At 34.1% G+C, this 14977-nt stretch overlaps 1 protein-coding gene across 2 annotated transcripts in view; it reads right to left on the bottom strand.

The window, feature by feature from the left end:
* LAMA3 (laminin subunit alpha 3) overlaps positions 1-14977 on the bottom strand; it is a 130063-nt gene that overhangs the window by 47589 nt on the left and 67497 nt on the right. For both annotated transcript variants that reach the window (XM_087931160.1, XM_026699292.2), the window contains exons 38-44: positions 14319-14549; positions 9856-9969; positions 7331-7440; positions 5537-5617; positions 4400-4503; positions 944-994; positions 279-430 (exon numbers count right to left, since the gene is read on the bottom strand). In XM_087931160.1, the coding sequence (XP_087787286.1) occupies positions 279-430; positions 944-994; positions 4400-4503; positions 5537-5617; positions 7331-7440; positions 9856-9969; positions 14319-14549 (843 nt within the window). The remainder of the gene's footprint in view (positions 1-278; positions 431-943; positions 995-4399; positions 4504-5536; positions 5618-7330; positions 7441-9855; positions 9970-14318; positions 14550-14977) is intronic.

Below are 14977 nucleotides of genomic sequence, written 5' to 3'. Positions count from 1 at the left end.
TTGGGCTGAGTTAAATTTTAAAGAAGGCTTCTAAGACAGATCCATGAATAATACATTCCAACAGTCTAATCTGAGTTGGTTGCTAGGGTCTTTCTTTTGAAGTGGCATAAGAAAGAGTAATGTAATGGGTTTCATCAAAATTCAGAACCATATTCCAGTCCCATAAAAACACTTAATATGACATTTCTCTTCCTGAATTGCTTCTAAAGCATATTTCAAAAGTGTACTCGAGCCTCAGGAAAATGTATCCAATCCCATGGAAAGCCAGTATGAGTTACCTCTAGTTGTTTGCTACGGACTTCCAGGTGTTTCATCTGCCCCAGCAGTTGGGCACTAGTGTTGATACTTTGTATTTGAAATTCAATCACTCGAAGTTCACTTCCCATTGTACTCAAATCTTCCAACAATGTGATTACACAACTCTCACAAGCTAAACAAAAAAGAGCCCACACAGAAGAGTTTAAAGTGTTCTTTTTGCACATTTAAAAAAAACTGAAAACAATTATGGGACAAAAGATATTTTCAGAAAATGTTATCTGTTACTGAAACCAATAACAAAACTTTTGAAATTGTGTTATAAAACTATGTTTGTCATACAACTACGCTGCTTGTCTGCACTATTTTACTGTTACAATCATCAATAAAGCCAATAAATGTAAGATGGTAACCAAATCCTTGAAGCCATTCTTTGTATATCTCTCATGTTGGTTCAACCTTTCCTAACTTGCTGCCCTCCAGATGTGTTGGATTACAACTTTTGGCATCCTCAACATTAACAGAGAGAGTCCCTCTCACTACTGGGGGTTTAGATAACTTGTTCTGAATAGACTTATTATCTACAAGAAAACACCAGAATTGCTCTTTTTAATCTCTCAACACATAGCTCTTTATTAGTGCTATACATATAAGCAAGCTTTCAGACCAAATAAAGTTTATAACTTACAATTACAGTCTTCATTTGGATCTATATCTTTTGGTTCTTGGCTTATGCATTCTGGAAATTAAAAGAAAAAAGAGAGAGAGAAATTAAAATTGCAGGATGCAACAATTACAGGATGTGATGTTCTAAAATGTCAGAAAGCTGATAGTGTTATTGATGCCCTCTTCACTCCACTGAAAGCTGAACATTGTTATGCAGGTAAAAACATAGGTAGCAAGTTCCCTAGAATCAATATTGTAAAATATTATATACCTACTTTTTCTCTTTCTTTACTTAATTTATATGCCTCCCATTTCATTCTCCAAAGTTGGAGGCTTACAATAAAAATATATTAGAGAGGAAGTTTATAGCATCTTGTAGAGTTCTCCCCAAAGTTAAATTTACACTTTGCTTTCTTGTTTTCCTCAAGTAACATCTTAAGCTAATGTGAACAAATTATACCATAATATTGGGTCACACTCCTGGGCCCTTCAGAAATCCAAGGCATTGTTTACTAAGTATCTTAGCAGGCAGGAAAACAAGGTTTCTTGAACTTGTCCACTGATTTAACTCTTCAAGCTCAGAAACAAAAGATATGGCATTAGAATACAAACATGGTAAAATATAATCAAAACATTCAACCAAAACAACCGTAGTTATGGTTCTTGGAATCACAACATTTAGAAGTATTTTGTGCTATTCCAGTACAACTTATTAATCAGGGAAGAGTTTGCGTTCATGCAAGTGTCCATTGCAGAGTTCTCCAAACTTGGCAACTTTAAGACTTGTGGATTTCAACTTCCAGAATTCTCCAGCCAGCTATGCTGGTCCACATTGTGGCTGCCTCTTCTGCCAGTATGATTTCATTATCACAAGAGGAGGGATACTGGCCTCTCAAGGAGCTATGCTGTCAAAAGACTGCTGGCTGCCAAGTCTCTAAAAGACCTTTTCAAAACAGATTCCTCTTCCTACACACCAATTCAGTCCATAGTATGCTACAGTGATTAAATACTGCAAAATATAACACAGGTAGTCCTCGACTTACGACCACAATTGAGCCCATAAGTTATGTTGCTAAGCAAGACATTTGTTAAGTGAGTTTTGCCCCACTTTATAACCATTCTTGCCACAGTTGTTAAGTGAATCACTGCAGTTGTTGAGTGAATAACATGGTTGTTAAGTGAATCTGGCTTTCCCATTGGCTTAGCGTGTCAGAAGGTTGCAAAAGGTGATCACAGGACCCTGGGACACTGCAACCATCATAAATATGAACCGTTTGCCAAGCATCTGAATTTTGATCACGTGACCGTGGGGATGCTGCAATGATCATAAGTCACTTTTTCAGTGCTGTTGTAACTCTGAACGATCACTCAAGGAATTGTTGAAAGTTGAGGACTCTCTGTATATGCAGCACAATACTTACAGCTTGTGATTTCTTCTGATGTCATTATTACCTATTACCTATTAACTTCAACTTCCAAGTTAAAGCAATTTTGCAAGCCAAGCAAATACAAAATTTGAGGCAAATATTGCTATTGAAGATTAAGTAGACAGGTTTTTCTCAACCTCCAGCCAGGCTGAATACCGAAGTAGTCTATCACTTTTAATCACTTTTATCTCATGACACATAAAGAAGGGTGCCAATTAAATATGACATGTCATTGCCTAATAGGAATGGGAACATCCAAAGATATGCAATTATAGATTTCAATAAGCTACTGCATGACCACACTTAAACCAAGGCTCAATGCACTACAGCAAAACCACAATGACATCAGGATTCGCTAAAGCAACTGCATCGAGACTGAACTTGTTCTAGGAACTGTTAATTTAAGCAGCAGAACAGCACTTTAAAATATGTTGTTTGAAATATATGTGCCCATTTATATAATTCTAGTAGATTACATAATGGAATTGAGATAATAACAATGCCTTTGAGACAGAAAGCATCATACTATATTCAGATAAAACAGTTTTCCTTACATCAAACATTTGGAGACTAGAACTAAGAAATATGTGCAAGTCTCAAAATAAAAGTCCGATATGTGTCCTTGGCAAGTAAATTTTTTTCAGATATAGGGCCTGGCCCTATGTCCCTCAGCTTGCCTTTAGCTCTGGTTGAGGAAAGATTCTTGCTGGCTTGGAAACAAGCCTACTAGCTCTTGCATATTCTTGTTTGGGATTTGGATTCCTTGCTTCAGCTCCCCGCTTTCTGCTTTCTTGCTCCTCTCTAACAGTTGCCTTTGACTCAGACTTGAAATGTAAGTGCTTGTGCATAATTAAAATGGGCTCTAAGTCTGATGTCTCCTCTAAGTAATACAGAGTGCATACAATGCATGCTGGGTAGCAAAGCTGAAATACAACATCTTAATAGAAATAAGAGTGCCAACCTGGCAAATTGAATTCAAAATTCAAGACGCAAAGCACCAAACTCCCTAATACCTATATGTGTTAACTAGCAAGTACCAAGTAAATGAGCCACAAATCTGTAATGCTATGTGGGAATAATTTTGGGAGACTGGGCCCAGAGTTGCTGCCTAGGGAATGGTCATTCCCACACACCAATACAAAACCCTACATAAAGGTATCCATTAAAGTGACATTATAAGAATATTGTTGATAGAGTAATATTTTCATTTAGATAAAACTATATCTTTTTAGTTAATGTCTCAGATATATATTATAAAATAATGTTTCTTTTTCTATTATAATCCGTTAATGATTTTTTTTCTTATGTCAAACTTTGTTCTGATTCAGAAATGGCTAAACAAAGCTATAGAGAGACACATTATTGAAATCAACTGGAATGTTTAGATGAAAGGAATATTATAACTGATGCAATCATAGAATGTATTTAGGATTCCTTTAATTCTGCAGGTAGTTGTGTTGTTAAAAAAAGACCCACAGCAATTAGGCAATTTTATATTTGCAAATTCAAATTAAAACTTTCAGCATCTTTCACTACTGGCCATGTTACTTGAGGTGGCTGGAAGTTGTAGCTCAGCAATATCTGAATATATTCACCATGTCTATTGTTCAAGTTTATCTTCCTTGAAACCTTGAAACAATTAACATTAAAATTGTACAGAAGAAATTCATAATTCATATGGATATCTAAATTACCTAAATACAATCAGCAATGAAATCTGTAGGATGTAGGATACCTAAATCAGGATCATGCTGTTTCAACATTAACTAATACATTTAATTACTTCATTAAAACCACAAATGTGTAAAACAGGTTTTTCAGATACAGAGGAATTATAGCAGCAGCCAATGGATCTTGGGACTTATACTTCAACAACATCTGAAGAGCTAGATTTTTCTCATCCTTATACTAGACTATCATTTGTAGCAAGAATGAAGAGCTATAAGCAGAGAATTGAAAATATAACTTTTATTTGTACGGGAGATTATATTCAAATATTATATGATTTCCTTTTTGATATTATTCAGAAATATTTATGTCACTTTACGTACCCCCAGTCAAGCGATCACATTTTGTGAGCTGGCCATTCTCCAGGCAATTACATTTTTGACAGTATCTGTATTTCAGTGGATTTCCAAAATAACCAGGAGCGCAGCTACAAAATAAATTAGTTAACAAATAAAACTCACAAGTGATCTAACTTAATTGACAATGCAACAATTTCTGCTGGCTTAAAAATCCACATCATATCCATAAATGTTAACATTTTGTGTTACAATGGTCTAATCTGACCAAATAAAGCAAAATTTCAGAATACAAATCACAATATATTTGGCTAAGATAGAGAATAGGTCCATTATGAATTATTCAAAGAACTAAATAAGGAAACAATTCTTAAGAAATAGCCAACAGAAAAATTAGCACTACATCCTAATTCTTTCCGAGTTTTTAAGAGACAGAGGAAGAACAGAATTTTACATACAAACCCAAAGCCAATGGCTCTTCGTGTATTAAATTTATTAAATATATAATCCATTTGAGTTCCATTACTTAGTGAATCCATTTAATCCAAAAGTTACTTGGTTACTACTTTTTAAATCTCTGTTCTTACTAGTCACCTAATTTTCAGGTAGGCTTATAATCATATCATTCCAAACACATTGCTAAGTATTGATAGACAGGCTAGTGTAAAATATTAGGAAGCCTCAATATTATGATTGCCTTTTCTCTTTTAATTGTATCTCTAATTTGATAAGCCCTATAGAGTCAGTACAGTCCACAAATATTTAATATCATAAGAATCTGTGCATATCTAGCTTTCTGGGCCTACACCTATACTTCATACAACTCTTCAGATTTAAAAACATCAGTGTATACAGTATGCATATCTAATGCATAATTGGATACTGGTGCAATTTACTTCAAAGAACATGAAATTAAATAGTCCTGAACTGGATGAATGGAGTATTCTGAAACTGAATCAAGGACAGCAGCTTATGTTTATTAAAGAGAGCATGTGTGCACATGTACATGTTTAGAAGCCTTGTAGCACTTTGGACTCCAGCCAAAGCATGAAAATATTGTCTCTGTTTAGAAAACAATATTTTCCAATATGTTAGTAGTTTCCAGTTGAAAAGATCTGTTTTAACTTTCCACATAGTAAATCAGTATTGAGACAAATCACATACCTTTCACAATGCTTTCCAGAATAGCCTTCTTTGCAAAAACATTGAATTTCTCCATTAACTTCCAGACAGCCGGAAGCAAAACTACATAAATAGTATAAAAAATATAAAGAACATGAAAAACTTGAAAATAGCTTTTTTTTCTTTTAAGGCATATTTATACAGTTTATGGGAAAGAAAAATAATATAAGGGTCATGTTACTTTGTGAACATTGAATAAAAGGCTAACACAAAAAATTTCAGTCACAGACAAGTTGCAACTATTTTTGCTTGTACATTATTGCCTATCACCTTTTTTTTCAAAATCAGAATGCAGACCTACAATCCTGAGAACATTCTAGAAATGCAAATTGTGCAAATAATAAATTAGGGAATTTGAAAAAATGACATTGGGTTATATTTTATTACTGAACAAGAACAAACCTCTGCTCTTCTTTGTTTAGAAACTGAATCTGCATGTTTACCTGACAAATCTAAATATCTCTATTTTATAAGTTGAAAGGATAATCTCCATGTTCACTAGATCATTGAGCAATAAATAAAAGGCTGTCCATATATATCTAACAAAGAAAATTATTACAACTTTTCCTAGTCTATAATATTATCAGGACAACTTGTGGCCATCTTGAAATGGCTGCACTGTAACTCCCACAATCGTTCCCTCTCAGTTATACCTAGCTGGAGGTTTTAGCAACTAGAGTCCAAATAACATCTGGAGAGTCATCATTTAGCCAGCTCTATTATTGCCCCAATTCCCTTTCCTTTTTGAAATCATCAACACAGAACCAAATACAGGCCTTCCCTAAAAAAGCAAAAATATTATTTCATGATTTCAGTATGTAGCAAACACAACCAAGTCTTTTAACTGCTTCTTACAATGAGGCAATTAGCCTTTAAGGTATCACAACATTGTTTTGGTTTTATTGAAATGAAGTAAACTTTCAGAAAATTACTCCAATGTTCATTTTTTTCATTTCTATTATTTTTAATTCACTCATATCATATTCAAAGTAGAAGACATACCAGAAATGTCCATTGTATCAGGCAAAATAAATGGAAAAAAAAAGCAATGAGTTTGGCTTTAAATACATTTTAAATTAATATACAAGAAATGTCCACTATAGTTGGCAAAATAAATGAGTAAAAGCAATGAACTTGCTTTAAATAAATTTTAAATTAATACCAACTAAATAAAATATATTTTAGGCCAAACTAGTTGACAAATTGTAGGCAAAGGCTCTTGCACCATAAATTTCTTTTAAAGTGAATTGTAGTTGTGATGATGCAGAAAATATGTTCTCTCCTGTCTCCTCCTCAAGCTAAATTCCTCCAAAAATTTACATTTTCACAACTCCATTTGGATGTTAGTATGGTAATTATGGGAATTGATGCCCAGCACATCTAGAGGGTACCAATTTAGTAAAGGCTTTATTAAGGTCATGAGTCACACTGCAATCACACTTTTAATCCAAGGTCATCAATATCTCACTTAAAATGGCTATTTATTTGTAGTAAATGCACTTAAAATTGAAAATTGCTTTATGATTTTTTTCTTCATAGGAAATTTCTTATTTTATTTTATATGAAGATGTTCAAGATGAGTAATGATTATCATCTTACCCTCTGTGCATTGTCCATGACGAGCCACTATGACACCAAAATTCTATCATTTGTGCATCATAGCATTGAATTATCTAATAGCTGTTCTCACTATTATAAAGACACAGTATTTTCACCAGGGCAACTTTGAACCAAGCACAATAAATACAGCTTCCCACTGTCAACCCAACTGAGTACCTGTTTGTGTAAGGGCAGTGACATTCCTTACAAAGTCCTTGACTGGCATCTCGAAAATATCCTTCTTTACAACGCTCACACTTTTCTCCAGCAGTATTATGTTGACAGTTCTTTTTAAAAATATACAGAAGGCAGAAGGTTAGCAGTGGTCTTATTTTTCAGGGTTTATTAGTAATACCAACATGAGAAAATGATCATTGATCATTGCAAGCCACCCCATATTTACTTTATTGCAAGACTGAATAAATAAATTAGACCCAGTTAGTATCTGGCTAAAGGGTGTGTGAACAATTGTTTCCTGCTTAGTTCCAGAAGTAATGGCATAATGTAATTACACAGATGGTCACACATTATTAATTTAAAGTAGCAAGTGTTTTACAATTAAGATACTCTTGGTCAGAAGTGATTTAGCAGTTATAATAAAGTTTGCTTTCACCCAGCGTGTAGGTTCTCTTAATAAATAAATTAGACTGATATTTTGATGGTCATCTTCAGTTGTATAGATTCACTACTTAAAGCAATGGGGTGTTCACCAATAGAGCATTTGACTGAAGATCAATTTGTCTCATGAGGCTGAAATATTTTTACATTCATACAGACTGATCTATATAACTTGTTGATGCATATTTGTATTTATTTGTATCCTACCTGTATTATTATTACAAATAACTCAAGGTGGTGAACATATCTAGCACACCTATTTTCCCCACAACAACAATCCTGTGAAGTGGGTTTTTAGAGAGTGACTGGCCAAAGTTAACCCGCTGGCTTTCATGGCTAAGGTGGGACTTGAAGTCACCACCTCCCACTTTCTTGTTCAGTGTTTTAACTACTAGACCAAACTCAAACTGGCTTTCATATTATAACTTAGAAGGACTGGAAAAATGAAAAGTTCTCCCACCAGATGAAAAGTAAATCCTATTGCAGTATTAATCATCAGTCCTACTCTACTGGTATTAATATCATTCCTGTCATAATATGCTAGTATTAGGCACTGGGCAGCGAGGAACTTAAAGCTATATGGCTTCATATCTTCTGCATCCATGTGTTTTCTCCTCATATGAACAGTTCTTAGTCTACCTGATACTAGTTGATTTAATTGTTTATCTGTAAATTATTTATTTGTCATAAATTCATTATTTTTTTTATCTAAAGGAACATAGAGTAACACCTTATAAACTATTTTAAAATCTCATTCAATGTTCATTTCTGACTTAACTAACAATATTAACTAGCTATCCAAAGAGAATGCATGCTATAAAAATCTACTGCAAATATGATACTTATCTAATATGCAGTATGGATAACCATTGGGGCTACCAAGTCTGGGTTGTAAAACAAAAACAGACAACTACTAGATTTTATCCTACCATCTAGGAGCATGTGGATTTGTGCCACCCAATCTGGTAGCTCTGATGGGCATTAATGATACTTAGAACAAGACTGAAAAAGTTAATATTTAGAAAATTTTTCTCTTAGGGCAATGTACACTATCTAGTTCTTGCTGGTTGTGTTTGCTTGTTATGGCCTGTTCCTCAATCAAAATGCCATATGATTCACACCTATTTGGAACAAGCTAATTTGGCGAACAGCTCCTACATTTAAACTCAAAAAGGTTTATCAAAAAAAAAGTCAAGAAAAGTATTGTGTAATATCAAAGAACTCTATGCAGGCAATGAATAATGAGTAAGTATAAAAAAATGTGGGCAAAGAAAGAGGCTAGGCTGCAAATGTATTTATTTAAGAAAAAAGAACTTAAGAATATTTTTTTCAGTATACTATAGAAAAAAAAGCAATGAAATGTTTTGCAAGTCTGTGGTATGCAAAAAAATGCAAGCCTTGTGCCCTGAATAAGAACTTTTTTTCAAACAACTATTGCCAGTCATGTTCCTTTATACATATTTGCTTTGATTGACTAATTTCAAAAGGAAATAATACCAAAAGCCAACATTGCTGTGTAGAGATCACATGTCTGGGTAGGTTAACATTATACCTCCAGTTCCTTTCCCCTTGCTTATAAATTAACCCTGCCAATGTTTATTCTTTGGCAAGAACTGCTATTAAATTCCATGGCTACATTATGTATGACCACAGCTTAATGAGGCAAACAAGTGAAATGAAACCATCTTTAAAGTTGGCTTAACATCTTGGTTTATTTTATTGTTCGTTGCTCAGATACATCATGAAAGCCATAATTAACACGAACTCTTCACAGGAAGAAAAGAGTAATACTATATCTCAGCCTATAAGCTAAGTTAACTGTGTGCAAGTGCAACCTTGATAACTCTTGTTAAAATAGAAAAAATATGAAATGCATGCAAGCATAGCAAGTAAAGATAATTCATGCTTCAAAGCTGACAAACTTCTGTGGACATTTTTGCTGTAATAGATATGTCAGTTTTTACCGTACCTCAAAGATGTTTGTGTTCTTGCAGACACAAGCAATTTATCTCAAAGTTATTACTGGCCTGAAGCAAAAGAAATTAATAAGAGCATTTGCAGCAACATTTGTTGTAAATACTTACAATACAAATTCCAGAACCATCCAGGCAGCTATCTGAATTTCCATTACAACTGCACGGAACACACTTTCCCGTAAATTGACCCACACTCTCACGATAGAATCCTGGACTGCATTCCTGGTGCATAGAGCAGAAAGAAAAAGTTTAATAGTGTTTGAGAAGTTTAGAAAATTAATTGTTTTAAAGTGATATTGGAAAGTAGAAGAAATTTAATTATATTTTAGGATCACTGACTTATTAGTTAACCATAATACTGGACAATTCAGACTATTAAGCAAATCGTAGAGGAATAAAGAACTGTAGTCAATGTAAGACTTTTTGGTTAGCTTGATTTCTCCCAGGAAGAGATTGTTATGCATTGCCAAGACTTATTTACACCTTTGCCTATTATAAAATACGACTGAACACAAGCAATATTAATTTCAAAGTCCATGAACTAACTGAACACTGAAAAAGTAATTGTACATATTAAATCACAGAGGACTTTCATGAAATATTTTATGAATTCTATCACTATATTGATGATTTGATAGCATACTGTATATTTCATTTGTTATTTATATTTTGAGATATATGTGCACTATTCATTAATATATTTCAAGCAATCAGCAATAAATTTCCAAAGTATTGCTATGATTGCAATGTGTTGGTTACTATGATGGACTAACAAACTTTGGGAAAAATTCTGTACTATGTTTTTGAGTTTGTGGAGAAAAGATGGAAATAATAATAATAATAATAATAATAATAATAATAATAATAATAATAATAATTGCAAATCCAGTCTAAACTGTTGGACTGTGCAATGAACCATATTAAACACTATATGAATCCATGTTCTCAATCTGTGCATAAATACATGGGAGAAAGATCTCGGTGTCACATCCCATTAGACTTGTCTTTGACCTCTGTCTGATTATGGGATTTAACTGAAGTGCAGAAAGCCACAAAGGTTGCAGACCACTGGGCTGAGGATTGTCCTAGACTAGAGAAAGATAGGCCATACACACACACAAACACATCTTGGTCATCTCATGCAAGAATGCCACATCCATTAATTAAAATGTCTCTGATAACTTATACATTATAATGTAGTAATAGATAATTTGTAAAACTAAATGTCTTTCATGAATTGAATGAAAACTGATAAAAACAATTCAGTAGAAGTTCTTGTCACCATTTCCACAGTTTTTGTGACACTAGATTATTCTCATCAAAAAAGGCAAGACACTACCTCTAAAACATAGCAGATTCATGTATTCTTTTTGCAACCTCTGCCTTGCCTATAATTCTACTCCACAAGTGTCTTAGCACACGTTTAGTAGCCAACTGGAACCATGCTGGATACTAAAGAAAATGATAAAGCTGTATAGGAGACAATTTTATAGGGAAAGCTGCAGGAAAAACAGTTGTTAAGAACTCTTCCTTTCAACATCTCTGCTGCAAATCATCTCCATTGAAATAATTCACCTATTAGATGTTCTTATTGGAGTTTAATTAATATGTTGATATGTAATATATGCTTCCATCTTCACAAACCATTATGTAGGAAATCACATAATGAATTAGTTGAGCAAGGAAATATACTTTCACGTATTTATTTATTTTATATTGTCGCCTATTCACCCATGGTAACTTAAGGCAGCTTACAAAATATAAAATCACATTTAAAACAATAAAACTAACAAAAAGAATTAAATAAATTAATAGTACAATATAACAAAATCACCCCTCACTTCTCACTCCCTGCCCTGGCGACAGCAGATCACACGAGCTATCCTGCTCTGGGTTCCCATTATATACCTATTTACATGTGTAAATTTATGCAAAAAGATATCTTAAAACTATTAGAGATTAGCTTGAATATTACTGAAACGTTTTGGTTAACAAAATAATTAATCCTTCTAGTATAATGAGACTTCCACTAGTAACTGGTTAGAATTTATTAATCTTGGTGCATTAAATTAATAGTGCATTAACTTTTGGTAAAATGTTTAATTAATGGAATCTATGGGTATAAATATAATAGGGCAGTGATAAATCTAAGGTCAGCCAGATATTTCTTAACTGCAAATTCCAATAGCCTCAGCCAAATGCTCAAATGATGCTAGAAGCTGCAATTCAGTAACATTTGGAGATCCACAGATGTTCACTGGTATTTATCAATCAGTGCTAAGTTCAATGGAGAGTGAATGTGATTCATTTAATAGCTGCAATTAGGGATAGATCTGACATTTGTCTAAAAGCCATTTCCCTCTTGGCCAGATTGACTGGATTCACATATCTCATTAAGACATAATCCACCACTGGATTATGTTAGGTGTTCCATTACACTATCACAAAATCAAACTAATCCTGTTCTGGCTTAACCCAACAACCATTTAACAATAAACAAAGTTATATGCAATAATCTCAATTCGCAATTTGTAAATGTTTGGGTAATGAACTGCCTTACAAGACACAATAATATTATAAAGTGTTTACAAATTAGTAATTCTCTGTGCATGAGTATACTAGGCAATTTGGCTGGGAAAGCCAGTAGAATGGACATTTAAGATCATTGCAAAGATATTTGGCTAAACTAGAATGAATAATTATCAATAAAGACATAGAAAACTGTTAGGGACAATTAAGTAGGAATTAATCATTTTAAACTGAGTACTCAAGTATTTGATGTGAAATTGTCAAAAAAAAAACCTGTTTTAAAACCAACAGCAGCCTTAATAAAACATGTTTTAAAAATCTGTGTAGAAAAGAAAAAAATCCTATAAAATGTCCATATTGGGAGTTTTTTACAAAACATATTTCTTAGGTATTGAACTTCTTATGTGCAGCAGCAGCACCACACCCAATTGAATATTAACATGTTTGAGTCCACATTTCAACCACAGAGGGGGGAAATGGCTTTAAACACTTCTGTTTTTCATATGTTTGGAACAAGGATTACAATCCTCAATAGCAAACCAACCATTTACTGATCTCCTCCACCGGTAGATTCCAGTGTAGATTATGGCTATCACGAAACAAATCAGTTTAGCCCCAAGGCTCTACTTTACATGCTTTCATATCAGGATGTTTTAAAAATTCAAAATGAAAGAACAGGTGGGGCAAGAGTAGAGAAAAAGAAGAATGGTTACCTGTCTTGGTTTAAAATCCCAGCGACCCTGTTGCTGTTGCCCTCGGCCCAAGAGCGGTGGAAACACTATCCTCTGTTGTGAAACATGTCCCAGACAGAGCCTCAGGCCTGTGCAAAAGGTTAGCCACCCAAGGCTGCACAGCTTCCATCCTGCAGCCCTCATTTTGCTGAGCCTTAAGCTGAGCTGCTCTCTCGCCCAGCCCTTGTTATTATACAGCACTTTTCCTTATGCTACTTCGTATTGTTCTCCTCTTGGCTCTATCGGTATGCTAGGATCTGCTCCTCCTTTAAACTTTGTACATGAGTCAGGTTGTACAATAAGAGCAATGCCTGATGTTAATGACCACATTGTAATTTCTGAAAATGAGCGTATCACTGAATTAAGGTGTGGCAGGCATCACCTTTTCCCTACCAAGCATAGTGAGACAGTACTAGACGATGAAGCAGCCCTGTAAATCACAGGCTGAGTAATTCTAAGGAAATATGTTGAAAGGGTGTGTTCCTTCCTGGAGTGTGTCTAAGTCTACCTTTTGGCTATGTATTTTCACTAGACTAAAGAAAACAAACCCGACCAGGTGTACTTAGGGAATAGGAAAAGCAATGGGGAAAGTTTAAATGCACACTTGATGCTTGATCAACTGAATATTTTATATCACAGACTTAAAATCATTTAAAAATTAAACTGAAAGTGTTTTCAAAATGATTTTCAACAAGCCCAGTATTGTAACTTGAGAAAACTGAGACCGGTACAGGCTAATCTTAAAAATATTTGCTTTGCAAAAGGTTACAATGCTGCCAAATCAGTAGTGCAATAATATCAAATAAGCAGGGTAATGGTAGATTGACATAGATAGCACCATAGAAGAAAGGAATTTAAGTGATGCAGCTTTTTTCACTCTAACCTGATAAACTGCATCTTAAACGTTAGTTGCCTATAAAAATAAGGAAAGTATTGTGCATTTGGCATCCTTTAATAACTCACAGAGATTTATAAGCTATGATTAAGCAACTTTTAGTTTAGAGCTATACATTAACTGGGATACATTATGATCGTCTTACGTTTTATTTTTATTCATCTATTTTTTTATGTTTGCCTACCTTGCTTTTTTTAATCACAATGTCTATGAATAAATGTATTTTCTACAACCAGTTTATGTGAATACATTACAGTTTTTCACTGAACTGGTAAGATGGTTCAAAGTAGGTCTCTGCTGCATTTTAAGTCAAAGCATTGTGAATAATATTTTCTCGTTGCTAGAGCCAAATCAGTATTGTTATCCTGAGTGATGTCTCATGGATGATGCAGAATAAAAAGAAAGAAAATTCCTACCTGACATGAATCACCCATATATTCAGGAGGGCAGGAACACGCTTCTACAGCATAAGCGATATTACCATTTCCTGTGTTCGTGGCTTCTTCCAGACCAACATTGCCCAGGGTTAACCGCTGAGTTTCTGTGAAGTAAAGACCTCTGATTTGTAATCCATCTAGTCTAGACAGGACCATCATCAGCTCCTCTCGAGATACTAAGTTATTGCTGCTGGTGTGCCTGAAGTTCTCCTGCATATTCAAGATACAAATGAAATGTGGGTCTGGAATACATTGTAATAATCTTCTACAGCACAGGAAAATTTTTCAAAGAAAGACAGCATGAAAATCAGATGCTGGGAGTCTAGGGAAGAAGGTGCTAGAAAAAATAATTGTATCAATGAAGAACTACAATCAGGCAAAAGAATAATATGGAAGGTAGAATCAACAAATACTAACAGAGCATTGGAAGCAAAATATACACAGTATATATATATTGAAAATGTTCTTAAAACAGTTGTCAAGCAGCAATAGCTCTTTGTTTATGCAAACCAATTGGAGATGTATATGTCAACACAAACACCTTGATTTTATCAAGCTCCTGCCCTAGAAGATAATGTCCATCAAAATAAAAGTTTTTTGACCTCTTATTAGATAACTCTCATATCAATCAGCAAGAA

The sequence above is a fragment of the Pseudonaja textilis genome, chromosome 3 (assembly GCF_049901715.1).
Source record: "Pseudonaja textilis isolate UNSWEBS1 chromosome 3, rPseTex1.2, whole genome shotgun sequence".
Classification (NCBI taxonomy): Eukaryota; Metazoa; Chordata; class Lepidosauria; order Squamata; family Elapidae; genus Pseudonaja; species Pseudonaja textilis.
Note: the sequence above shows the minus strand (reverse complement) of the source record. Positions and strands in the feature narration are given on the sequence as shown.